At 43.8% G+C, this 27,489-nt stretch overlaps 1 protein-coding gene across 1 annotated transcript in view; it reads left to right on the forward strand.

Moving 5' to 3' along the window:
* The window catches only part of cpxm2 (carboxypeptidase X (M14 family), member 2), a 226,790-nt gene that overhangs the window by 34,620 nt on the left and 164,681 nt on the right, over window positions 1-27,489 (forward strand). The window contains exons 3-4 of the mRNA XM_068052810.1: window positions 8,105-8,214; window positions 16,408-16,547. Coding sequence (XP_067908911.1) covers window positions 8,105-8,214; window positions 16,408-16,547 — 250 coding nt within the window. The remainder of the gene's footprint in view (window positions 1-8,104; window positions 8,215-16,407; window positions 16,548-27,489) is intronic.

A 27,489-nucleotide genomic window follows, 5' to 3' on the forward strand; every position in this document is an offset into this window, starting at 1 on the left:
GATTCTTACTTGGTTTGACCTACACGTGACTCCACTCCCACACCAACCTGGTTAGGGTAGAAATTTGTTTTTTTTGGAGGGTATAATGGATGTAAGGCATGCCAATTTAGCAGGTAGACTCAAAGTTTCATTCCTCAGGGGACTGATTAATATTTTCCTCTGCTCTTCTTGCAGCAAACATACCTCCATCCTGAGGAAATGTCTGACCTGTAAACCACTAGGCCACCAGACAGTCTGGTCCATATCCAATACTAGATCACAAAGCATCTGACCTGTAAACCACTAGGCCACCAGAGAGTCTGACCCATATCCACTACTATATCACCTGGGAGTCTGACCCATATCCACTAATAGACCACCAGAGTATCTGACCTGTAAACCAGTAGGCCACCAGAAAGTCCAATCCATATCCACCACTAGACCACCAAAGAGTCTGATCCACATCCATCACTTGACCACCAAAGAGTCTGAGCTATAACCACCACTAGACCAACAGAGAGTCTGACCCATATCCAAGACTAGACCACCAGAGAGTCTAACCCATATCCTCCACCACGCCATCAGAGAATCTGATTAATATCCATCGTTAGACCACCAAAGAGTCTGAGCTTTATCCACTATTAGACCACTAGAGAGTCTGAGCTATGTGCGCCACTAGACCACCAGAGAGTCTGATCCATATCCATTAATAGGCCATCAGAATCTGACCCATAACAGCCACTAGACCACCAGAGAGTGAAAAAAATGAAAATGTTGTGAGTAGGGTTATGTCAAGTGCCAGTTGTTTGAACCATATGATCATAAAAAGATGGAAAGACAAGAGTGGAAAGGAGTTATAGTTTAAGATTTTTCACACACATAAAGTATAGTTTTCATAAGGAGACAAGCCCTGTATGAACTGAAACCTACAGATTTATTATTTGTAATATATGTGCATGGGTTAGTGTAGTCCAATTTAAAATGAACCTTAAACAGCAGTAAAATTCTTTATTGTAGAATCTATGGAATGCTCAATATATTCTCCTGTTATCTCAGAAAACAGAAAAAATGCAGCCCTAGGTCTCTGTACAGACTAAAATTGCTTATCAGGATTTATTCACAGGACATTATTTTTTTTATTCTTTCATGGGATGTGGGTGTCACTGGCAAAGCCAGCATTTGTTCCCCATCCCTAATTGCCCTTGACAACTGAGTGGCTTGCTAGGCCATTTCAGAGGGCAGTTAAGAGTCAACCACATTGCTGTGGGTCTGGAGTCACTTGTAGGCCAGACCAGGTAAGGGTGGCAGATTTCCTTCCCTAAAGGACATTTGTGAACCAGATGTTTTTTTTATGACAATTGATGATAGTCTCAGTAATGGTGCCATGAAACTATCTTTCAATTCCAGATATTTAATAATGAATTGAATTTAAATTCCACCAGCTGCCATGGTGGGATTTGAACCCATGATCCCAGGGCATTTGCCTAGGCCTCTGGATTACTAGATCAGTGACATTACCACTATCTCACCATCTCCCCCTAATATATAGAAGAAAAAAGATGAGATATAATACAAAATAATAGGCCAGATTTTGCTGTAGAAGGGGATCTCATGGCACCTGCTGCTAATTAGACTTACCCCTGAACCCTTCAGCTCACCAAGATATGGAAAGTGCAAACTGATAACGTCACAGTGAATGAAATGGGGCATCTGAGAGCTGAGTGAACATTGCAGCCAGCAGGGTATCTCCTTAATCCATGAGATTTAAAGATTGGGAAATAAACAGTGAAAGGACTGAGAAGGAGAATGAATTAGAGTGGATGAATTCAATATCAAATCAGGTAGAGAAAGAGAAATAAAGAGGGGAAAAGAAAGATTGGATTAAGAGAGAAAAGTGAGACAGAAAGGAAAAGTAAGAAAAAAATAAAAATTCAAAACTTGAAATTTTTGAAAGCACCCTGAAAAATTCAAAACTTGAAGGAATGAGACTCCACACTTGTACTAGTTAATTTTCAGTGTCAGAGAGGTTGATTGACAGCAATAAACAAGTATCTCATAGGTAAAAGGGTACTTTACTAATTACTTGCTCTAAATATCTGCAGCAGGTTTTCTTCATATTTACCATGTAAATACAGCAACTTCATGAAGTTCAATACAGGTGAATAGTGCAATAGACAGGGAAATGATGTTTTTGCAAAGCTAACAGAGGAATGGCTCAACTCAGAGAGCAACTTTTAGATATTCGCATCCTGGAGTTGCTATACCAATTAAGCTTAAATAACGATGAGCATCATAAGCCTCACCATTATTTTGACAGTAAATTCTGGCCTAATACTTAATGAGAGAAATGGAGCCTGTCTACAAGGTGTTAATTTAACTTTTCTCAGAACGATGATTCTTTTATAGTTTTTCAAACCACAGATCCTTTGGATAAAACAATCAGGATTCTCTTTCTTTGTCAGTAGTTTTTCAGTATGGTTTTTTCACATAGTACATGATTTACACATGTTTACAGAGCCTGATGTCTTTGCCAGGTCTCAAAAGTAGTAGCCAGAATTGTTTTCATGTAAAACCATTTCTTATGAAGTAGGCTAGCAGCCTGGTGTTAAACAGTCTTTACACCTTCACAAATAAAGTGGTAAAGGCTTGAAACTGTTGTTTTACTGAATATTTCTGCCAGAACCAAATCATGGCTAGAAATTACAATTTAATATGTCAAACTGCAGACATTAACATTTTGTAACCTGCTGCCTTAACCATTACAGGGACTTTATCTTCACTGATTTCTTACTGGTAGACTGGTTTTCTTCTATTTTCAATCTTTGTAAAAAGGCAGAAACCTCCAATTTGAACCGTAGCTATTTGTAAAGAACTTTATATGAAATAAAGAGAGAAATTCCTATTGGGGTATATTTTCTGATCAACATTGTTCCTTGACAAATGCAAAGCATGGTTGTACTAAATCCCTTCATGTATCCTTTTAAAGCAAGCATTATTTATTTTAATAGTGGCTTTCAGAAAACATAGGAATGAGCTTTTGATTTAGTGGTTAGCATTCCTCTCTCTGAGTCAGTTGGTGTAGGGTCCAAGCCCTGTTCCAGACAGCCCTAGCGAGTAGAAACTGAAGCTCTGGCTGTAAATTCTGGGTTGACATTCAGTGGCGTACTTGTGCCTGCTGGGTGTGGGTGGACTGCCCAGCCCCACCATCGATGGGTAATGGGATCCCTAAAACCCATCTGCTGCACAAGGCTAACCAATCAGTCGGTTGATATAATTGGTAAAGAAAGAAGGACTTGCATTTATAGGCCAGAATTTTTTGGGCCTCTGGGAGGCGGGATGGGAGGTGGGGGTCCATAAAAAAGTTATGGAAAGTGTTACGACCGAGGTGGGAGGAGTGCACTGTTTTTTCTAGTTCCACTTCTCCACAGGTCACAACATATATTTAAATGTTTGCCCAGTTACAGATCCAGACAATCATATACACTACTCTTTGTTCCAGAATAAAATACACCAACCAGGTTTCTTTAATAAGCAACAAAATAATCAGTTTATTATTAAACAAGACATAACCAGTAATGAAGCAAAGCATTAACACACAGAGTGAAATATGAAAACTCCCTTTTACCTTAGCCCCACACACACACACACACACACACACACACACACACACACACACCCTTGGTTAACTGAAAAAATAGAGATTTTCTCTTCACAAAAAAAAAGACAAAAAAGAATACTTTGGCCAAATACTTACTAATTCTTGAAGAAGAAAGAGAAGATATGGAAAAATGTCAGTTGTCCCTTTTTGGTTTGGCATCCCAAATACACATAGACGGCTGTCACTGGGATCTTTCTAGAACATTCGTTTCAGGTGACATTGAAGATCAGTTTGGCAGGTTTTCTGGGAGAAATGTGGCAACAGGGATTTCTGGCAGGCTTTTCAGGAGAAATGCAGCATCAGTCTCTTTATTTCTTACACTTGATTTTCAGGATGTTCTCAAGGAGATGGAAGAGAGTGAGCTGATGGTGGCTGCTCTCTTGACTGGTTTTCTCCAACTGCCGTCAAAACAATTCACATCCCAACACACTGTCCAAAGCAAAACCAAAAACAATATCTCAAGAGTCAAGCCTCCTGACCCCTATAAATCTTGACCTGTCACTTCTCTGTAAATATCTCCCCCAAGTCAAAAAGCCCCTGCTGGGTATTTAGCTGAAGACAGGTGATATCCAGTAAATGTTGTTTTCAAACAAGACCTCTCAGTGTCCTTTCAATGACCCCAGTGAAAAAAAATCCATGGAATCATTTTCAGTTTTTCCAAAGAAAACAATGTCCATAATTCTAAAATACAAATCCTCAAAAAATACTTAACAAAAAATATAGAAGCACCATCATAACAAAGGCACGGGATGCCTTCCCATTGCCATGCGACTATGTCTGGGGCAGGAAAGGCCGAAGATGGCCTCCCACGTGAGGAGGCCACCCAGTAAAACAAGATGGCCTCCCTTGGGCTTGGAGAGGCCAGGGCCTCCTCCATGGGCAATCTGTGGCCCGCAGAGAGCCCCCCAGGGGCAAAGGCTGCCCCTCCTTTAACATCACTACCCCTGCCCTCAATGATCACCCTTCAACCCTCACACACGTCACCAGAACCTGCCTCTGATTGGAACTATGGCACCGGGCAGTTAATTGCCATTAAATAGAGCTGGGGGGAAGGGTTTCCAAAGAGCTGAGGCAAGGATCCCTTTCCTTTTATGCCCGGTGTCGGGACCCCACCAGCTCCATACAATTCAACCTCGAGAGTACATTTCACAATCTCAGGATGTCACAAAGCACATTATAACCAATGAAGTCCTTTTGAAATGTAGTCACTGTGGTAATGTAGGAAATTTGCACATAGAAAGCTCCCACCAGCAGCAATATGATGATGACCAGATAATCTGTTTCAGTGATGTTGGTTGAGGAATAAACATTGGCCAGGACGCAGAAGAGAACTCTCCTGCATTGTGGTAATGGAAATGACCATTGTGAAAGCTGGTACTGACAATATTTTTTTTTTATTCATTCATGGGATGTATACATCGCTGGCCAGACCAGCAGTTATTGCCCATCCCTAATTGCCCTTGAGAAGGTGGTGGTGAGCTGCCTTCCTGAACCGCTGCAGTCCATGTGGGGTAGGTACACCCACAGTGCTGTTAGGAAGGGAGTTCCAGGATTTTGACCAAGTGACAGTGAAGGAACGGCGATATAGTTCCAAGTCAGGATGGTGTGTGACTTGGAGGGGAACTTGCAGGTGGTGGTGTTCCCATGCATTTGCTGCCCTTGTTCTTCTAGTTGGTAGAGGGCGCGGTTTGGAAGGTGCTGTCTAAGGAGCCTTGGTGCATTGCTGCAGTGCATCTTGTAGATGGTACACATTGCTGCCACTGTGCGTCGGTGGTGGAGGGAGTGAATGTTTGTGGATGGGGTGCCAATCAAGTGGGCTGCTTTGTCCTGGATGGTGTCAAGCTTCTTGAGTGTTGTTGGAGCTCCACCCATCCAGGCAAGTGGAGAGTATTCTACCACACTCCTGACTTGTGTCTTGTAGATGGTGGACAGGCTTTGGGGAGTCAGGAGGTGACTTACTTGCTGCTGGATTCCTAGCCTCTGACCTGCTCTTGTAGCCACAGTATTTATATGGCTACTCCAGTTCAGTTTCTGGTTAATGGTAACCCCCAGGATGTTGATAGTCAGGGATTCAGCGATGGTAATGCCATTGAATGTCAAGGGGAAATGGTTAGATTTATTCTTGTTGAAGATGGTCATTACCTGGCTCTTGTGTGGCACAAATGTTACTTGCCACTTATCAGCCCAAGCCTGGATATTGTCCAAGTCTTGCTGCATTTCTGCATGGATTGCTTCAGTATCTGAGGAGTCACGAATGGTGCTGAACATTGTGCAATCATCAGAGAACATCCCTACTTCTGACCTTATGATTGAACGAAGGTCATTGATGAAGCAGTTGAAGAAGTTTAGGCCTAGGAAACTACCATGAGGAACTCCTGCAATGATGTCCTCGAGCTCAGATGATTGACCTCCAACAACCACAACCATCTTCCTTTGCGCTAGGTATGACTCCAGCCAGCAGAGGGTTTTCCCCCTGATTACCATTGACCTCAGTTTTGCCAGGGTTCCTTGATGCCATACTCGGTCAAATGCTGCCTTGATGTCAAGGGCAATCACTCTCACCTCACCTCTTGAGTTCAGTTCTTTTGTCCATGTTTGAACCAAGGCTGTAATGAGGTCAGGAGCTGAATGGCCCTGCCGGAACCCAAACTGAGCGTCACTGAGCAGCTTATTGCTAAGAAAGTGCCGCTTGATGGCACTGTTGATGACACCTTCCGTCACTTTACTGATGCTTGAGAGCAGGCTGATGGGGCAGTAATTGGCCGGGTTGGACTTATCCTGCTTTTTATGTACAGGAATACCTGGGCAATTTTCCACATTGCAGGGTAGATGCCAGTGTTGTAGATGTGCTGGAACAGCTTGGCTAGGGGCACGGCAAGTTCTGGAGCACAGGTCTTCAGTACTATTACCGGAATATTGTCAGGGCCCATAGCTTTTGCAGTATCCAGTGCCTTCAATCGTTTCTTGATATCGAGTGAATCGAATTGGCTGAAGTCTGGCATCTATGATGCTGGGGACTTCAGGAGGAGGCCGAGATGGATCATCAACTCGGTACTTCTGGCTGAAGATTGTTGCAAATCAGGGAATTTGCCCCCCACCCACCCCCCGCAAAAAAGAAATCAGAAAACATACATCAGAGAATTCCAAGGCTAGATTTTCATTTGATTTTCTGCCTGTTGTTTGGTAGTCCTGGTGCAGCTAATGGAGGAAAATGTGGCAGATAGGTATTGTGGAGTTTCTCTGGTTTAATTGCAGCAGCGGCAGGAAGAGGCCTTTAAGTGGCTAATAATTGGCTACTTAGAGGTGTCACTTGGCATCTGCCCGACTTAATAACAGTGCAAGGGAAGGCGACAGGCCCTCCGCCCTCCACCTTCTGTCGCAATTCTATGGGTCCCCCCCGCCTCCTCGCCAGTATCCGGGTTGCTCATTAAATCCAGCCCAAGATCTACAGGATGGGCCCTTAACCCAGAGCCAAAATAAGCTTGTCAGGTGACTGAAGATAGAAATAAGAGAGGCCCAAGCAATGTCTGTGTCTGGACATGTGCATGTCCTCAGTATGATTGGGTTGGTTGCAGGGAGTATTAGAGAGAACTTGATTGGACAAATTTTGCTGCAGGTGAGGTGTGACAAGGGACTAAGGACCACTCTGAATGTAGAAAATTAACAGCGAGCACATGGAGGGTGAACAAGTAGGGGTAACATGGAACAGGAGTCACGACTTCTACCCAAGAAGCACTGGGTAATATAATTCTGAACCACACCTAAAACCTGCTGCTCAAATACTGCTTTGAGTCATATTTATTACTGGTATTAAGTCTTACTTTTATCAGATAAAAACCACCACTGTTACGGTATTGATAACTTCGGACAATTGGAGAGAGTCCAAAAGGGCTACACATGGCAGCCAACTTTGTGCACAACAAGATCCCATTAGCAGCAAATGAGTGAACAATCAGTTAAACCCTTCTGTTGGGTGGTAATGGTTGAAGGAAAACTGTTTGTTGAGACATTGGGAAAATTCCCTGCTCTTCTTTAAGTCCTATCTCATCTCCACATGAGCAGGCAGATGAAGCCTTAGTTTAACATTTCATCCAAAAGACAGCGCCGCTGAGAATGCAGCACTACCTGAATACTGCACTGAAGAGTCAGCCTAGATTATGAGCTCAAATCCTGGAGTGGCATTTGTACCCTCGGCCTTCTGTCTCAGAAGTGAGAGCACCACCACTAAGCCAAGCTGAAAAAAAGATAAAACAGAATAGTATAGTTTTGGCCAACATTTTAATTTATCGGGAGATTAGGTTAAAAGGAATTTTGTGCATCTAATTTACCATCCCAGAATTTTATCATATTATTAACTGAAAAGTATTTCAAACAGACAGAAACAATAAATGGCAGAGAGCGGCTATGTGAAAGTGCTCAGTATTGATATATTACAGGTTTGAATTATATCCTTCTGTTCTTTCGCAGAATGCCCTCCTCTGGGCTTGGAGACATTGCGAATTGATGACTTTCAACTCCATGCATCTACTGTCCAGCGTTACGGATTGGGGGCTCACAGAGGCAGACTGAATATCCAGGTATGTATTCAAAAAGAACATTAAAGTTTTGTATGGGGGTGGCTTCTTCAACCTTTCAAGTGCCAGGTAAGTAATACCTCAAAGAAGCAACATCAAAGGGAACCTTAGTGTACGGGTAAGTGGAAGGATTTAAATCAATATCATTCTTCTATCATTTTATCTTCTTAATTGAGTTCAAAGTAATTGCATTTAATGGACTGTATGGGCAGCTCTTTAATCTATTTAATAGGGTAAACATATTAAGATACTGTAGGGAAAAGGGATTCCTTTGCAGTGGGCATGTATCAAAGGAGTAAGAACAGTTTATTGGCTGTTGTTGAGTTAGAAAATATGCAATGAATACAGGGCAAAAATAAACAGAGGGAGAATGGCCTGTGAACAACCCTGAGCATTACAAAGCGACTGCTTGCAGCTCTGTGAAGCAGATGCTGCATGGGAATCCCATTCCCTTACATTATCCTAACACACTCTCTCTGTTAAAATGGGTGAATACAGCATCCCTGTGGTGCACTGTAATTACCATTATTTTTAAATAGTCCAGAAAGTAAAACAGTGCACTGTGTTCTTCTAACCCAGTGGTGCCAATGGGTACCCATGCCCATCAGAGGCGCACATTGGAAATACAAGCATGTTCTGCGTGTGATTTTCGGAGCGTTGCTTTAAAAGGTCAGCAAGTCAAATCCAGCATATGCCTGCATTTGCAACTAGCCCCCTAGTGGGTGAGGCTCCTCACAGGCAGCTGAAAAATGATCCCTGAGTGTGTGCTCTTTGAGTGTGCGTTCTAACATCCTGCTCTTGAAATTGGACTGTAGAATGCCTGTGAATCAAAGCATCTATCAGCATCTGTCTGGAATTTATCTGCACGATTTTAGCAGAAGCAAAAAGCTATTAAACCAAAAATAAAGGATGAAAAAGATTCTGGGTTTTGCATATAACAGCTTTGCACAGAAAGGGAAGGGAAGTGATTTTGTATCTGCAGAAGACATTGCTTAGGCCACTAATACAAAAGCACAATATTGCAAATGCTGGAAATCTGAAACAAAAACAGAAAATGCAGGTCAGGCAGCATTTGTGGAGAGACAAGCAGAGTTAACGTTTCAGGTCGATGAAAGGACTGGTTAGGTCATAGCTGGAGTATTACGTGCAGATCTGGGCACTCTGTTATAGAAAGGACATTAGAGTCATTGCAAGAGTCATTGAAAAAGTCATTGCAGTGACAATCCACTGAATGGACACTGTGATGTCCTCTGAACTTGTTTGAGGTAGCCAAGCTGTTCCAGTACAGCTACAACACTGGCAACTACCCTGCAATGTGGAAAATTGCCCAAATATGTCCTGTACACAAAAAGCAAGACAAGTCCAACCCAGCCAATTAGCGCCCCATCAGTCTACTCTCAATCATCAGTAAAGTGATGGAAGGTGTCATCAACAATGCCATCAAGCAGCACTTGCTTAACAATAACCTGCTCAGTGACGCTCAGTTTGGTTTCCACCAGGGCCACTCAGCTCCTGAGCTCATTACAGCCTTGGTTCAAACATGGACAAAAGAGCTGAACTCAAGAGGTGAGGTGATAGTGACTGCCCTTGACACCAAGGCAGCATTTGACCAAGTATGACATCAAGGAGCCCTAGCAAAACTGAGGTCAATGGGAATCAGGGGGAAAACTCTTTGCTGTTTGGAATCACACCTAGCGCAAAGGAAGATGGTTGTTGTTGTTGGAGGTCAATTATCTGAGCTCCAGGACATCACTGCAGGAGTTCCTCAGGGTAGTGTCCTAGGCCCAACCATCTTCAGCTGCTTCATCAATGACCTGCCTTCAATCATAAGGTCAGAATTGGGGACGTTCATTGATGATTGCACAATGTTCAGCACCATTTGCGATTCCTCAGATATTGAAGCAGTTTGAGTGAAATGCAGCAAGACTTGGACAATATCGAGGCTTGACCTGATAAGTGGCAAATAATATTAACGCCACACAAGTGCCAGGCAATGACCATCTCCAACAAGAGAGAATCTAACCATCTCCCCTTGACATGCAATGGCATTACCATTGCTGAATCCCCCTGTATCAACAGAAACTGAACTGGAGTAGCCATATAAATACTGTGGCTACAAGAGCAGGTCAGAGGCTAGGAATCCTGAGGCAAGTAACTCACATCCTGACTCCCCAAAGCCTGTCCACCATCTACAAGGCACAAGTCAGGAGTGTGATGGAGTACTCTCCACTTGCCTGGATGGGTGCAGCTCCGACAACAGTCAAGATGCTTGACACCATCCAGGACAAAGCAGCCCACTTGATTGGCACCCATCCACAAACATTCACTCCCTCCACCACCGACGCACAGTGGCAGCAGTATATACCATCTACAACGCACCAAGGCTCCTTAGACAGCACCTTCCAAACCCATGACCTCTACCAACTAGAAGGACAAGGACTGCAAATGCATGGGAACACCACCACCTGCAAGTTCCCCTCCAAGTCGGACACCATCCTGACTTGGAACTATATCGCCGTTCCTTCACTGTCATTTGGTCAAAATCCTGGAACTCCCTTCCAAACAGCACAGTGGGTGTACCTACCCCACATGGACTGCAGTGGTTCAAGATGGCAGCTCACCACCACCTTCTCAAGGGCAATTAGGGATGGGCAATAAATGCTGACCTAGCCAGCGACGCCCACATCCCATGAATGAATTTTTTAAAAAGTCTCCTACAACGAACAAGGTTTAAAGAAGAATACTGGGCCCCAACGAAAAGCAAGATCTACCTACAATCAAGGCCTCTACAGTGAGCTCGAAGAACCGTAACAACAACTCTTCAGATATTGCCTCAAACATTTCTACTTTATTTCTTCTGCTCTGTTCTGTCTCTGTCTGCATGTGTGTGTCAGGTATGCATACTAGCGTGGGCATGTTGTGTATCCGTAGGTGTCAACCGAATTAGAGTTTAAGTTCAATAAATTTCTACTTTTCTTCTTTAAACCTAAGAAAGCCTGTTTGTGCTTTTTTTTGCTTTATAATTGGAAAGCAGTGAACAAGGATTCACCAAGGGTGGAGCTAAAAACACGGTGTGTTTAAAATTAAATCCTGTTACAGGTGAAGGCTGAAAGAGAACCCAAGACCTCATTCTCACCTGGTCGTAACAGTGCCCTTTTAAGAGTAATTTTTCCAATCACTGCTGAGACCGTAAAAGACTTAACAAGCAGCTTCTGTTGATCAGTCTCCATTTAAGTTTCAAATAATTTATGTATACAGTAGCTGGAAACCGTACACTGGTATTAAGGTGAAATATGATCTACATATTGACCTTGGCAGCTCTCAGTCTTTCCCATTTAGTTAAACAAAAAGCAGCTTAAAATTTATGAAATTTGTGCTAAAGTAATAGTGGAGCAGCCACAGCAATATTTGTTATAAGACAGTGAAATTCAATTTAGCCAGGAGTGCAAAACAGGGAGTGGCGAATCTGTTGCTCATTAAACAACATGCCTGATTTTCCAAAATCAAACTGGGTGCGTAACATGCAATTGATTACAACCGTTCATTTTAACACAAGTGATATTGGATTCACTGCCCATTGTACACCCCCTTTTCATTTCATTTCCATTGTCTTCCAAGAATAGCCACTTTACACTGTTGCCAAGATTTAGAATTACCCCAATTGTGATATCATAGCCTCAGCAATGGGTTTACACTTTTGTTGGAGATCTTATCTCATCAAGCCGAGAATCCAGTCTCTGCACAATGTTTTGCTCACGGGAAGCAAATGTCAGGAAATTGGGCATTAGTCGCTCATGATATTCTCACATGAAGCAAAATGGTTGGAAACGCAGGCTGGGTTTGCACAGTTTCTGCGGATGTGCATCCAGCTGGCGCAGGCCTGCACTGGGAATGCTGAAGTGGAAAATCTCCTCTGATTACGATTAAAAAACTATAGGCTAATGCCTCCTTATATCTCATACCCAGATGTTGAAGAAGATGTGACCAACTTAACTGCTTTACATGTCAGTGGAATGAACCCATCAGTGTTAAGATACAATCAAATCGGGGTTCTGGAAATCTCAGCTCCCTTGGTTGTCTTCTTTTACTCTCTAGCCACTAATTTTCCGCACTCCTTTTTTCCCTTTGCTGACGATATTGTGTGTTATTTTTATGCAGTACCCAAAACGAGGGAGAAGTCACCTGCACAGCCACTCTGCCCGGCCTCTTGTTCTGGCATGAGGCCTGAATCAGACTGCCAGTGAGCTTTGGGTGTCAAACAGGGGCAGCCCACTGCAGCTTGCCAATTCTGGTAGGGCAAAAATCCAGTCTGCTGCCATGCAAAATTGCTGGCAAGACAGCCCTATGAAGAGGAGGTTATTGTGGGAAGTACGGCTATGAACGACCAGCAGCAGTCTGGACTTATTTTGAGAGACCAGGAAAACCTCTCCCACTCAGTCTGGACCAACCAAAAAAGTGAAGGCTTCCTGGTGTGTTAGTACAACTGGATAGAATGTGCATGGCAATTAGGGTCCTGCTTGCTCCCTTACAAGCCCACCTGGAATCTGGGCCTCGGGCGTTAATGGGTTGTTGAGGTGTCGCTTCTGGTACCGTGCACACATGGGGCTGAACTTTTTGGGCCCCTGGAGACAGGTTAGGAGGTGGGAGGCGGGGATCCTGGTGTCGGGCAGTTAATTTCCCAGGTGCCGCAGAATCACGCTGTTGTTTTGGGGGGGTGGGTTCCAAATGGCCGAGGTGGTATTCCTCCCACCGCCTTTTTGGCTTGGAGTCAGGAGCCCCGCTGACACTACTTAATTCAGCCCATGGCCATTCTTCATGTGTTATTCTACACAATGAGTTGGCTGACTGTTTGACTATAGTAGTATCACAGCCACTTCTGAACCTGTCCTCCCCCAACCATATATGTTGATGAGGAGCCAAAATCCTGACTGGTTTTCCAATTCCTATTACTGGACCATGGAGACCAAATCTCGCTGCCTTTCTGATCAGGGATCAAACCTGAGACTTTTTGAGCTTGCATGGCTTAGCTGCTTCGTGTCTTTACCAGCTGGAGCATTGGGGAATATCTCTCTTACATATCACAGTAAGGTTGCTTTACATCACCAGTGCTCTGCATCCACAAACCAGTTCGATGTTTTTACTTATAAGATAAATAGTATTAAATAAAATCTATGCAAGTCAGCACCTTATTTCTTCAGCCTGATAATTGCACCCTAAGATCTATATCAAACAATACAGATGAAGGATATAGAAACATTCTTGGTTATATATGTAAATATGCATTTATACATAATATGGTCATGTATCATTATATTAATATACACTATAATAATTGGTTTTCTACACAGAAGTTACTAACTTTTGCTCTGTCAATTAGATGGACAGAACCAATATGTAGGAATTAATGTTGTACTTAGTTGAGAATTTTGACTTTTGAAAATATTCTACAATGAAACAATTCTCAATAATTTCAATGAACGAGCAGAGATGTTAATTATAGTTTAAAGCTGCGTGGTAGCAGATCACTGAAATGCACACCACATACATCAGGTTTGAATTGTAGCTTGAAAACTATGTATGGTATTTATGTCTGGATAGAAATAAAACTCGTGGCCTTTTAAATTTTTTACTTATATAGTATTTTTCATGCATAATCACTTCAAATATTGTTAACTTTGTGTGAACCACATCACTCAAACTTTTAAAAAATCTTAAATATGTTGGATGTTATTACCTTGTAACTATGATTTGGCATAAACATTGTGGTCTTGCAACCACAGACATATTGCATTTCTTTACACATCATGCATTTTAATGTCAAATTGAGTCAATCAAAATTGAGCAGAACTCAGCTGCTGAATCTTCATGTCATTTTCAACCACCTTTAACAAACAGCAATCCTGTCAGACAATTTGCCCTGGGCCTGGACTGCAAAATTCTATTTAGTTAATTGTCTGTCATGTCACTAGGTGAAATCAGATTGTGCACAATAGTGTGAAAAAAATCATGATTTTTCCTTAATTATTTCAAACAGTAAGCATGGAAGGTCCTTGTGCTGTCGGAACTGAGGCGGTTATGACATTGAGCCACAATGAAGTCATGCTGCTGACCATGCTGTAAATTGCAGCTAGTTTAACTGAGATCCCAGTGTATGGGCTAATTACGTTGATGTGAGTTAGGCCTCAAATAAAGAAAGAACTTGCATTTATATGGTGCTTTTCACAACCTCAGAATGCCCCAAAGCACCTTACAGACAATTAATTACTTCTTTGAAGTATAGTCGCTATTGCAATTTGGGAGAAGTGGCAGCCAATTTGCACACAGCAAGGTCTCATAAGCAACAATGAGGTAAGGACCAGATGTTTTTTAGGTGTTGATTGGGGGATAAATATCATCTAGAACATCAGGGATAACATCCCTGCTCTTCTTCGATATAGTGCCGTGGATCTTTTATGTCCGCCTGAAAGAGTACATGGAGCCTTGGTTTAATGTTTCATCTGAAAAACGGCACCATCAATAGTGCAGCACTCGGTCAGTACTGCATTGGAGTGTCAGCCTAGAGTTTGTGCTCAAGTCTCTAGAATGGGACTCAAGCCTATAACCTGTTGACTCGGAAGTGAGAATGCTACAACTTAGCCACAGCTGACAACAGTGGACCCTGAATGGCTGGTGCGAGTGAATATAGCTGGAAGGACGGAGAGCTGGATCTGCATGCCCTCCTAATGGAGATATGAGCAAGAGAAACAGGACATTTGGGGCCAGGGTTCAGAGATTCACCAGGAATTTGGTGCACACACTGTGGAGACAGGTGGTTGTGACAGTGAGTTTCACCTTCTTCAATCTCGGAACTCCCTTACGAATATATGAGCATACAAATTAGGAGCAGGAGTAGGCCACTTGGCCCTTCAAGCCTGCTCTGCCATTCAATAAGTTCATGGCTGAACTGATTACTCCACATTTCCACCTACTCCTGATAACCTTCCACCCCCTTGCTTATCAAGAATCTATCTACCTCTGCCTTAAAAATATTCTAAGACTGTGCTTTCACTGCCTTTTGAGGAAGAGAATTCCAAAGACTCATGACCCTCAGAGAAAAAATTTCTGCTCATCTCTGTCTTAAATGGGTGACCTTTATTTTTAAACAGTGACCCCCTAGTTCTAGATTCTCCCACAAGGGGAACCATCCGATCCACATCCACCCTGTCAAGACCCCTTATGCTGCAGCGAGAAGTTTAATGACCAGGGTAGCCAAGGTGAACTGTCTTTTCTCCCACTGGCAATAGGCATGGTAGTGAAAATGAAGGACCTGCTGTAAATATGTTTGTATATAGTAAAACCATAAGCCTCATAACGTCATGCTAATTGAGGTCCTATTATGCAAAAAAGAGCCCAAAGTATTCTTTTCAACAGCCTACAATGCATAAAGCCCGCTCAGGAGTAGCAGTCAGACTCGAAGCAGAGGCCCTCCAAGGTAAGTAAAAATATATATTTTTGTGGGGCCGGGAGCAGCAGTCTCTTCCAGATGCTGCAAAGATAGTTTGGTCTGCTGCTGCTTTGGGCTGTCCAACTTCCCAAATCCTGACCCCTGATGACCTGCCTCGCTGTTGACTGGGCTTTATCTGGGCTGCCCAGTAGTACGTCAGCCAAAAACCTGACAAACTGCTTCTGGGCCCCATTCTGAGTCAGGCAGCTCACTGGCTCCATTGAAATGAGGTCCAGCTGTTAAATTGGGTTGCACCTCCAATTTACCTCCTGGTTGGTCAGCTCTCATGTTTCACCAGCCAACTGCCGGGGTGTTAAAATTCCCTCTTTAACATAGGCCATTTTTACCTGTACAACCTGCAAAATGGTCTCTCCTTTCCCCATGACCTAGACCAAAGCTGTTCAATTTTGTTGCCAAAATTCTACATCAGAATTTTACTTGGGTGGAAAATTGTCCAACAGGATCAATAATTAATTTTCTTGTAACTGGATGGGATTTAATGATTGGAGAATAATTAAGTTCAGTTAATGATCTCATTGCTATTGTATCAACTGTTGCTGGCAGGAGTTCCTTGATTTTTATATGTGCCGCAGTTAAGTGGCAAGATACCATTTAAGTTATTGTCTGTCATTATTATTTACACTCTGAGACTGAAAAGAGTTGAAGCAAATTAGCACTATAAGCACTTAGGCTGTGCCTTTTCCTACCCACAGGCTGGCATTTTTGAAGACGACTTCTATGATGGAGCTTGGTGTGCTGGTAGGAACGATTATTCACAGTGGTTTGAAGTGGATGCTAGAAGACTAACGAAATTCACTGGAGTTATAACACAAGGAAGAAACTCACTTTGGTCGTAAGTAATACACCAGCCTTGGTACAAAATATATTTCTAAGCACAACACCTTTTACTTGTGTAAAAAACGAGATTGAAGCAAAGGTTTTAGGGGCCTAAAGTTAGATTATAGAATCATGGGACAGAATTTTAGCGGCCCCCAGGTGTCGGGTTGGGAGGTGGGGGGAGGCGGGGGTACTGGTGAAATAGCAGGGCGCCACATTGGGATGGCTCCCTGATGCAGAGATGCCGCCAGGGAAGTTTCCGCGGCGGGCTGCGAGGTGGATCGGTTGCCTGCTCCAAGAAGACTGGCAGCCAATTTGCATAATTAAAAGTTCTATTAAGGGCCATTTTACAGGGCCGCCAGCATTTTGCCCAATGGCAGGATGGCTGCCCGCCATGTGGGGAGGCCGCCAGCTTCATGGAAGCGGTCTCCCTGCAGCAATCTGGGGGCCATCGGAGCCTAAGTTTCCACAGAGGGGGCCGCGGGCAGGAGAGGAAGCCCCCACAACAATCCCCTCAGAGGGGTTTTCTCTGCAATCGGAGTGGCCTACCACTGTCAGCCATCCTTATTTTTAATTTGTACTTGACTCTCGAGGACGTCTCCATCTCTGACCTGCCTCTGCAGCGCCCACCTCTCCTTAATTGGACATCAAGCCCGGAGGCTGCCTCTAGTAAAATCTCTGAGCCAGTCCCAATGCCGACAAGTGTGGGCTTGGGACCTCCATTTGGGCCTGATGTTGTGGTCCCAAAGCCTGCGGTAGAATCGAGCCCCTAGAATCATAGAACGGTTATAGCACAGAAGGAGGCCATTCTGTTCTTCATGTCTGTGTCAGCTGTCTGCAAGATCAATTTGGGTAGTCCCACTCCACTGTCTTTTCACCGTAGCCTTGCAAATTTTTTCTCTTCAGATAATTATCTAGTTCCCTTTTGAAAGCTAGAATTGAATCTTCTGGGAGCGGAGCAGACCTGTGGGGAAAACGCCGAGAGCAGAGCCTATAAATCGAGCCCGAGGATCGAGGCCCAGTCTCACCTTCCGGGAGCGGAGTGGAGCAGACCTATGGGGAGAACGCCGAAAGCGGAGCCTATAAATCAAGCCCAAGGAGCGAGGCCCAGTCTCTTACCTTCCAGGAGCGGAGCGGAGAGGAGCTCTTCTAGTGCACTGGTGTTTTGAAAAAAAGGGGGAAAAAAAGCCAACAGTAACGTCACAGGAGAGCTGCAAGGTGATTGGTTGGTGAGTCACTGCTGTTAGGGAATAGCTCTAAATAGCTGGGTAAGTATCTCAGGTAAGAAAAGTTTAAAAGTTTAAAATTTATTTCAAATAAAGTAAGTAGTTTTTTTTTAGGGCGATCTGTAGTAACGAGGACCAGGGAAGAAGGGCACTAGAATAACTGAAATTATTGGACATTAAGATCTTCCAGAAGGTTTAATTTAATTTAAAGGGTTAAGTCATGGCAGGAGAGCTCAAAGCCGTGGAGTGCTCCTTGTGCTTCATGTCGGAATCCGGGAACAATTCCAGTGCCCGGGACCAGCATGTGTGCAGGAAGTGTGTCCAGCTGCAGCTCCTGGATGCCCGGGTTTCGGAGCTGGAGCAGCAGCTGGGGACACTGTGGAGCATCCACGAGGCAGAGAGTATCATGGCTAGCATGTATAGAGAGGTGTTCACACTGCAGGCTCAGACTCCACAGGCAGGAGGGGAATGGGTGACCACCAGGCAGAGCAAGAGGTCTCGGCAGGCAGTGCAGGAATCTCCTGTGGCTATTTCCCTGCAAAGCAGATATACTGCTTTGGATACTGTTGGGGGAGAACGGCCTCTCAGGGGAAAGTAGCAACAGCCCAATTCGTTGCACCATGGTGGCTCTGCTGCACAGGGGAGGAGTAAAATATGTGGGAATGCAATAGTGGTAGGGGATTCAATTGTAAGGGGAATAGATAGGCGTTTCTTTGGCCGCAAAAGAGACTCCAGGTATGTTGCCTCCCTGGTGCTAGGGTCAAGGATGTCTCAGAGCGGTTACAGGACATTCTGAAGGGGGAGGGTGAACAGCCAGTGGTTGTGATAAAAATTGGTACAAACGACGTAGGTAAAAAAAGGATGAGGACCTAAAAGCAGAATATAGGGAGCTAGGAAGTAAGTTGAAAAGTAGGACCTCAAAAGTAGTGATCTCAGGATTACGACCAGTGCCACCTGCTAGTCAGAGTAGAAATAGCAGGATATATCAGATGAATACATGGCTGAAGAGATGGTGTGAGGGGGAGGGTTTTAGATTCCTGGGGCATTGGTACCGGTTCTGGGGGAGGTGGGACCAGTACAAACTGGACAGGTTACACCTGGGCAGGACTGGGACTGATGTCCTAGGGGGAGTATTTGCTAGAGTGGTTGGGGAGAGTTTAAATTAAAATGGCAGGGGGATCAAAGACAAGAACAAAAGACAGTAAGGGGAATAAGAAAAGTGATAGGCAGAGAAATCAAGGGCCAGAATCAAACAGGGACACAGTGAAAAATATTGGGAAGAGGACAAGTAATGTTAAAAAGACAAGCCTTAACGCTTTGTGCCTTAATGCGTGGAGCATTCGCAATAAAGCGGATGAATTAATCACGCAAATAGATGTAAACGGGTATGATATAGTCGGGATTACGGAGACATGGCTGCAAGGTGACCAGGGATGGGAAATGAGCATCCAGGAATATTCAGTATTTAGGAAGGACATACAAAAAGCAAAAGGTGGTGGAGTTGCATTGCTGGTTAAAGAGGAAATTAATGCAATTGTGAGGAAAGATATTAACTCTGACGATGTGAAATCTGTATGGGTAGAGCTGAGAAACACTAAGGGGCAAAAAACATTAGTGGGGATTGTATATAGACCCCCAAACTGTAGTGATGATGTTCGGAATGGCATTAAACAGGAAATTAGAGATGCATGCGATAAAGGAACATCTGTAATTATGGGTGATATTAATCTGCATATAGATTGGGCAGATCAAATTAGTCACAATACCGTAGAGGAGACATTCTTGGAGTGTACAAGGGTTGGTTTTCTGGACCAATATGTTGAGGAACCAACTAGAGAACAGGCCATCCTAAACTGGATCTTGTGTAATGAGAGAGGAATAATTGACAATCTAGTGGTGCGCGACCCCTAGGGGACGAGCGACCATAATGTGATAGAATTCTTCATCAAGATGGAGAGTGACATAGTTGATTCTGAGACAAGGGTCCTGAATCTTAGTAAAGGAAACTACGAAGGTATGAGGCGCGAGTTGGCCATGACGGATTGGGAAATGTTACTTAAAGTGATGATGGTGGATAGGCAATGGAAAACATTTAAAGAGCGTATGGATGAACTGCAACAATTGTTTATCCCTGTATGATGCAAAAGTAAAACGGAAAAGGTAGCCAAACCATGGCTTATAAGGGAAATTAGAGATTGCATTAGATCCAAGGAAGAGGCATATAAATTCACCAGAAATAACGACAGACCTGAGGATTGGGAGCAGTTTAGAATTCAGCAAAGGAGGACCAAGGGATTGATTAAGAAGGGGAAAATACAGTACGAGAGCAAGCTTGCGGGGAACATAAAAACTGACTGTAAAAGTTGCCAAAGGTATATGAAGAGAAAAAGATTGGTGAAGACAAATGTAGGTCCCTTACAGTCAGAAACAGGGGAATTTATTATGGGGAATAATGAAATGGCTGACCAACTAAATACATACTTTGGTTCTGTCTTCACAAAGGAGGTCACAAATATCATACCAGAAATGTTGGGGAACACAGGGCTTAGTCAGAGAGAGGAACTGAAAGAAATCAGTATTAGTCGAGAAATGATGTTGGGGAAATTGATGGGATTGAAGGCCAATAAATCCCCAGGGTCTGATGGTATGCATCCCAGAGTACTTAAGGAAGTGGCCCTAGAAATAGTGGATGCATTGGTGGTCATCTTCCAAGATTTTATAGACTCTGGAACAGTTCCTACAGATTGGCGGGTAGCTAATGTAACCCCACTATTTAAAAAGGGAGGTAGAGAGAAAGCAGGGAATTATAGACAAGTCAGCCTGACATCGGTAGTGGGGAAAATTCTAGAGTCCATTATCAAAGAGTTTATAGCAGAGCACTTGGAGAACAGTGGTAGAATCAGACAGAGTCAGCGTGGGTTTACGAAAGGGAAATCATGCTTGACAAATCTACTAGAATTCCTCAAGGATGTAACTAGTGGAGTTGATGAGGGGGAGCCAGTGGATGTGGTTTATTTGAACTTTCAGAAGGCTTTCGACAAAGTCCACATAAGAGTTTAGCATGTAAAATTAAAGCGCATGGGATTGGGGGTAGTGTATTGCGATGGATAGAAAATTGGTTGGCAGACAGGAAACAAAGAGTAGGGATAAATGGGTCTTTTTTCAAATGGCAGGCAGTGACTAGTGGGGTACCGCAGGGATTGGTGCTAGGACCCCAGCTATTCACAATATACATTAATAATTTAGATGAGGGAACTAAATGTAATATCTCCAAATTTTACAGATGACACAAAACTGGGGGGAGGGTGAGTTGTGAGGAGGATGCAGAGAGGCTTCAGGGTGATTTGGACAAGTTGAGTGAGTGGGCTAATGCATGGCACATGCAGTATAATGTGGATAAATGTGAGGTTATCTACTTTGGTAGCAAAAACAGGAAGGCAGATTATTATCTGAACAGCTATAAACTGAGAGAGGGAAATATACAGCGAGACCTGGGTGTTCTTGTACACCAGTCGCTGAAAGTAAGCATGCAGATGCAGCAGGCGGTAAAAAAGGCAAATGGTATGTTGGCCTTCAAAGCAAGAGGGTTCTGGTATCAGAGCAGGGATGTCTTGCTGCAATTATACAGGGCCTTGGTGAGGCCACACCTGGAATATTGTGTGCAGTTTTGGTCTCCTTATCTCAGGAAGGATGTTCTTGCTATAGAGGGAGTGCAGCGTAGGTTTACCAGACTGATTCCTGGGATGGTGGGACCGACATAGGAGGAGAGATTGGGTCAGTTAGGATTATATTTGCTGGAGTTCAGAAGAGTGAGGGGGGATCTCATAGAAACCAATACAATTCTAACAGGACTTGACAGGGTAGATGCAGGAAGGATGTTCCCGATGGTGGGGAGTCCAGAACTAGGGGTCATAGTCTAAGGATATGGAGTAAACCTTTCAGGACTGAGATGAGGAGAAATTTCTTCACCCAGCGAGTGGTGAGCCTGTGGAATTCGCGACCACAGAAAGCAGTTGAGACCAGAACATTGTATGTTTTCAAGAAGGAGTTAGATATAGCTTTTGGGTCTAAAGAGATCAAAGGATAGAGGGGGAAAGCGGGAACAGGTTACTGAGTTGGATGATCAGCAATGATCATAATGAATGGCGGAGCAAGCTCGAAGGGCCAAATGGCCTACTCCTCCTCCTATTTTCTATGTTTCTATGTTTCTATCTGCCTCGACCACACTCTCAGGTGGTGTATTCCAGATCCTAAACACTCACTGTGTCAAAACGTTTTTCCCTCATGCTGCCTTTGGTTCTTTTGCCATTCAGCTTAAATCAGTGTCTTCTGGTTTTGACCCTTCCGCCAATGGGAACAGTTTCTCTCTATCTACTCTGTCTAAAGCCCTCATAATTCTGAACACCTCTATCAAATCTCTTCTCAACCATCCTTTCTCTAAGGAGAACAGCCCCAGCTTCTCCAATCTATCCATGCAACTGAAGCCCCTCATCCTTGGAACCATTCTTGGAAATCTTTATGCACCCTCTCTAATGCCTTCACATCCTTCGTAAAGTGTGGTGCGCAGAATTGGGGACATTACACCTGCTGAGGCTGAATCAGAGTTTTATAGAGTTTCACCATAACTTCTTTGCTTTGGTACTCTATGCCTCTATTTATAAAGCCCAGGATCCTGTATGCCATATTAGCTGCTTTCACAACTTGCTCTGCCACCTTCACTGATTTGTGCACATACTCCCCCAGGTCTCTCTGTTCCTGCACCCACTTGAGAATGGTGTCCTTTATTTGATATTGCCTTTCCTCATTTTCCTCCTAAAATGTATCACTCGGCATTTCTCTGCATTAAATTCCATTTGCCACTTGTTTTCCCATTCCAACAGCCTTTCTATGTCCTCTTGAAGTCTATCACTATCCTCACAGTTCACAGTACTTCCTAGTTTTGTGTCATCTGCAATATGTAATAAACATGCTTTCTGTTATCACATGTAAAGAAGTCAGTGCTAGAACTGTAGTTGTGCTTCACTTAGGGTGAAAAAAATGTTCTACCTTTCTATTCTCCACAATGTAAAACACTGCAGTTCAATGAAATAAAAAATAATCTTTTTTCAATTCTTCACACACATTTTCTTCGTGTCACTCGCAAATCCAGCCAATAGCTCTCATCTTTCTACTTTAATAACTCCAAACATTGTTCTTCATCTGTTCACATGCTTGGCCTCGCCACCTGCTCTGATCTCAAACAGAATCATATATCTCACCCATTGCTAATGTTGCCTCCAGCAAGCTTAGTTTCTTCTTTTGCACCAAAAACCTTTTTCCTCACTATCTGTTAGCAAAGTCTACGTCCATCTAAGATTTAAATGCTGCTTTCATATCTGAGGGGCTCTTTTAACACTTCAACAAAGAATTCAAGAAAAAGCCTTATCACCTGATGATAATCACTCTCCAGCCTGCGACTTTTTTCTCTCCATCACTGCTTTGCCATCTTTCTGTACTTTATTGACACCACTGCACTTGGGGCTGTTATGAACTTTCCTTTCTTGTTCCTCTTAAGCTGGAGATACACAATCCTGGAACCTCTTCATCCTCCCTAAACGTCATGCAACCTTTGGAATTGTAAAACCTTTGCTTTGGTGTCATTTATTTGCCTTTCTTTTTTTCAATGGTCTTTTCGATTTTCAGCCATGTTCTTCCTTAACTTTCAGTTCTGTAAACTTTAAACTTTTAAAAATTCTTTCCTCATAGCAATTTCCTTTACACTAAGATCAATCTTTTTACAATATTCTGTAGCTTTTCTGATTGAAATGTAGCCTAGAAATTATCCCTAGCTATATGAACAGACGAGCACTCCATGGGAGTAAGTTTAACTTCTGGTGATGGTTTAAACTGGATTATATATTGGATTATCTGTCCACTATCCAGCCTGCCTGATCTTTTCATTGAAATTAAAATGTATAATGAGTGGCCAAGTTGTTAGTTTCTGTCTTACACCATCGCTGAAAGTTATGAGTAACTAAAAGTTAAAAGTTGGTTAATATGGCATTTCATTGTCCATTGTTTTAATGTAAGCAGTAGCCTGGTTATTTAAATGTAAAATGGTAAAAATAAATATAAAATAGTAGACAAAATAATATTATACAAACATGCTAGTATCGCCAACAGTATATATTTTCTGTGATATGATGACTAACCTAAACTGTCTAGTTCTATGGACACATACTATTGTTATGTATCCTCGCAATTTCTTTTTTAAAAAATTATTTTGACACAATCTCTGGACATGGATTGTGATCCATCTTCTAGTGTCAGCTTGGTTCAGTTGGTTCAATTAAGGCTGGCATTTCAGTACAGTATTGAGGGAATGCTATATTGTAGGAGATGCAATTTGTTGAAGGAGTTATTAAACTAAGGGCTGTCTTGTGATCCAGTAGATGTAACAGATCTCATGGCACTACCAAAAGGGCAGGGGGTTCTCCTGGTGCCCTGACCAACATTTCTACCTCACATATTAATAGCAAAAACCATTTATCATTTGTGGACCTTGCTATGTGCATATTAGTTGCCTACATAACAATGACTGCAGTTCCAAAAGTAACAAATTGGCTACCAAACATCTGTAATGTTTTGTAGGATGTAATAAGGTGCTATACTAATGAAAAGTTTTACTTTCTGGGTCCCTTTCTAACTCTCCCTGTGCTAATTTTATTTCCATTCATTGTATACTTATTTTTGTCAATCTACTCACTAGAATCTGCTAATTAAGTCTTTAATGTATTTATTAGTTAATACTAGTAACAACAGGGATATGAGCTAACAACCCCACTGCCTTGTGGGCGTCTCGGGGGAGACTAAGGCTAAGGGAGTAAACCCTAACAGAAAATACGGAGCGAAGCCCCGAAGGCTTTGTGTCACCTTTGGCATGTTTCCGGCAGTTCCTGCAGCCAAACTGGTGCCAAACGTCGTGCTCTGCACTCTTTTGGACCCCACTAGGAAGGCCGAGAGGGGGATTTTGGCGCTTGGGCAACTCACAACCTCCATATATTCCGCCCAGGCATGCGCCATGGAGAGGTCACTCCATAGTCGCCTCACAGCGACCAAAACAACACGGAAGGCAACAGTTACGGGTTTTAGTCCAGCTCAATTGGCGTAGAGATTGGGCGCCACGGGTTGCCTTTGTCAATGGGAGAGGTTGTCGCATCTCATTGGACAGCTACTGCCTGCCTCAAACCGGGCAGCCCCCGGTCAAAAAGGTTCTGTCCCACCACAGTCCACCTGCTTCAATGGGTGCTTGGAGCTCAGGGTCATTGCCTGACAAGTGGACTGTAATACTGCACCAAACAGCACGATAAAAAAAGGAAAGAAGGTACCAGCCCTTCGTTTTTCAAGCTGGAACATAAGAACTATGTGTCCTGGCATGTCGGAAGATCTTACACAAATCGACAACTCTCGGAAGACCACCATCATTAACAACGAGCTCAGTAGTCTCAATGTGTACATTGCAGCACTTCAGGAGACACGCCTCCCTGCGAGTGGATAACTAAGGGAGCAAGACTACACCTTCTACTGGCAGGGTAGGGATCCAGAAGAACCAAGACAGCATGGAGTGGGCCCACATCAGAGTTACCGTCTATGACTCAGCAATGACCACCTTTGGCAAATGTGAGAAGCAGAATGCAGACTGGTTTCAATCTCACTCTGAAGAGATGGAACCAGTCATAGCCGCCAAGCGCACTGCACTGCTGAACTACAAGAAAGCCCCCTGGGAGTTAACGTCCTTAGCACTTAAAGCTGCCAGAAGCACCGCACAAAGAACAGCCAGGTGCTGTGCAAACGACTACTGGCAACACCTATGCAGTCGTTTTCAGCTGGCCTCCGACACCGTAACATCAGAGGAATGCATGACAGCATTAAGAGAGCTTTTGGGCCAACCATCAAGAAGATCGCCCCCCCCTCAAGTCTAAATCAGGGGAAACGATCACTGACCCAAGCAAGCAAACGGACCGCTGGGTGGAGCACTATCTGGAACTGTACTCCAGGGAAAATGATGTCACTGATACAGCCCTCAATTGCAGCCCAGTCTCTGCCAGTCATGGACGAGCTGGACGAACAGCCAACAAAATCGGAGCTCAGTAACGCCATCAATTCTCTAGTCTGCGGAAAAGCCTCTGGAAAGGATGGCATTACCCCTGAAATAATCAAGCGTGCCAAGCCTGTTATACTCTCAGCACTCCATGAACTTGCCTGTGCTGGGATGAGGGAGCAGTACCACAGGACATGCGTGATGCCAATATCATCACCCTCTATAAGAACAAGGGTGATCACGGTGACTGCAACAACTACCGTGGAATCTCCCTGCTCAGCACAGTGGGGAAAGCCTTCGTTCGAGTCACTTTAAACAGACTCCAGAAGCTGGCTGAGCATGTCTACCCTGACGCACAGTGCAGCTTTCGAGCAGAGAGATCCACTATTGATATGCTGTTCTCTCTTCGCCAGCTACGAAAGAAATGCCTTGAACAACCGATGCCCCTCTAGGTTGCCTTCATAGATCTCACCAAAGCCTTTGACCTCGTCAGCAGACGTGATCTCTTCAGGCTACTAGCAAAGATAGGATGTCCACCAAAGCTACTAAGTATCATCACCTCATTCCATGACAATATGAAAGGCACAATTCAGCATAGCGGTGCCTCATCAGACTCCTTTCCCATTCTGGGTGGTGTGAAACAGGGCTGTGTTCTCACACCCACACTGTTTGGGATCTTCATCTCACTGCTGCTCTCTCATGCGTTTATGTCTTCAGAAGAAGGAATTTTCCTCCACACAAGATCAGATGGCAGGTTGTTCAACGTCTTAGAGTGAAGACCAAAGTACGGAAAGTCCTCATCAGTGAACTCCTCTTTGCCGACGATGCTGCAATAACATCCCACATGGAAGAGTGTCTGCAGAGACTCATCAACAGGATTACGGATGCCTGCAACGAGTTTGGCCTAACCATTAGTTACAAGAAAACGAACATCATGGGACAGGACGTCAGAAATGCTCCATCCATCAATATCGGCGACCACATAATGGAAGTGGTTCAAGAGTTCACCTACCTGGGCTCAACCATTACCAGCAATCTATCTCGCGATGCATCAGGTGGCAGGACCATATCTCTAATGCAGAAGTCCTCGAGGCAGCCAGCATCCCCAGCATGTATGCCCTACTGAGCCAGCGGTGCTTGAGATGGCTTGGCCATGTGAGCCACATGGAAGATGGTGGGACCCCCCAAGGACATATTGTACAGCGAGCTCGTCACTGGTATCATACCCACCGGCCGTCCATGACTCTGCTTTAAAGCCATTTGCAAACACGACATGAAGTCTTGTGACATTGACCACAAGTCGTGGGAGCCAGTTGCCAGCGATCGCCAGAGCTGGCGGACAGCTATAAAGGCGGGGTTGAAGAGAGGCGAGTCGAAGAGACTCGGTGGTTGACAGGAAAAGAGACAGCAGTGTAAGGAGAGAGCCAACTGTGTAACAACCCCGACAACCAACTTTACCTGCAGCGCCTGTGGAAGAGTCTGTCACTCTAGAATTGGCCTTTAGAGCCACTCCAGGCACTGCTTCACAAACCACTGACAATCTCTAGGCACTTACTCATTGTCTCTCGAGACAAGGAGGCCAAAAGGGAAAAAAAGGGAAGTAACAACAAAGCATAAAAAAATGGCTGTTTTACTGAAGTTAATGGAAATGT

Source organism: Heterodontus francisci, chromosome 20, assembly GCF_036365525.1.
Source record: "Heterodontus francisci isolate sHetFra1 chromosome 20, sHetFra1.hap1, whole genome shotgun sequence".
In the NCBI taxonomy this organism is placed as follows: domain Eukaryota; kingdom Metazoa; phylum Chordata; class Chondrichthyes; order Heterodontiformes; family Heterodontidae; genus Heterodontus; species Heterodontus francisci.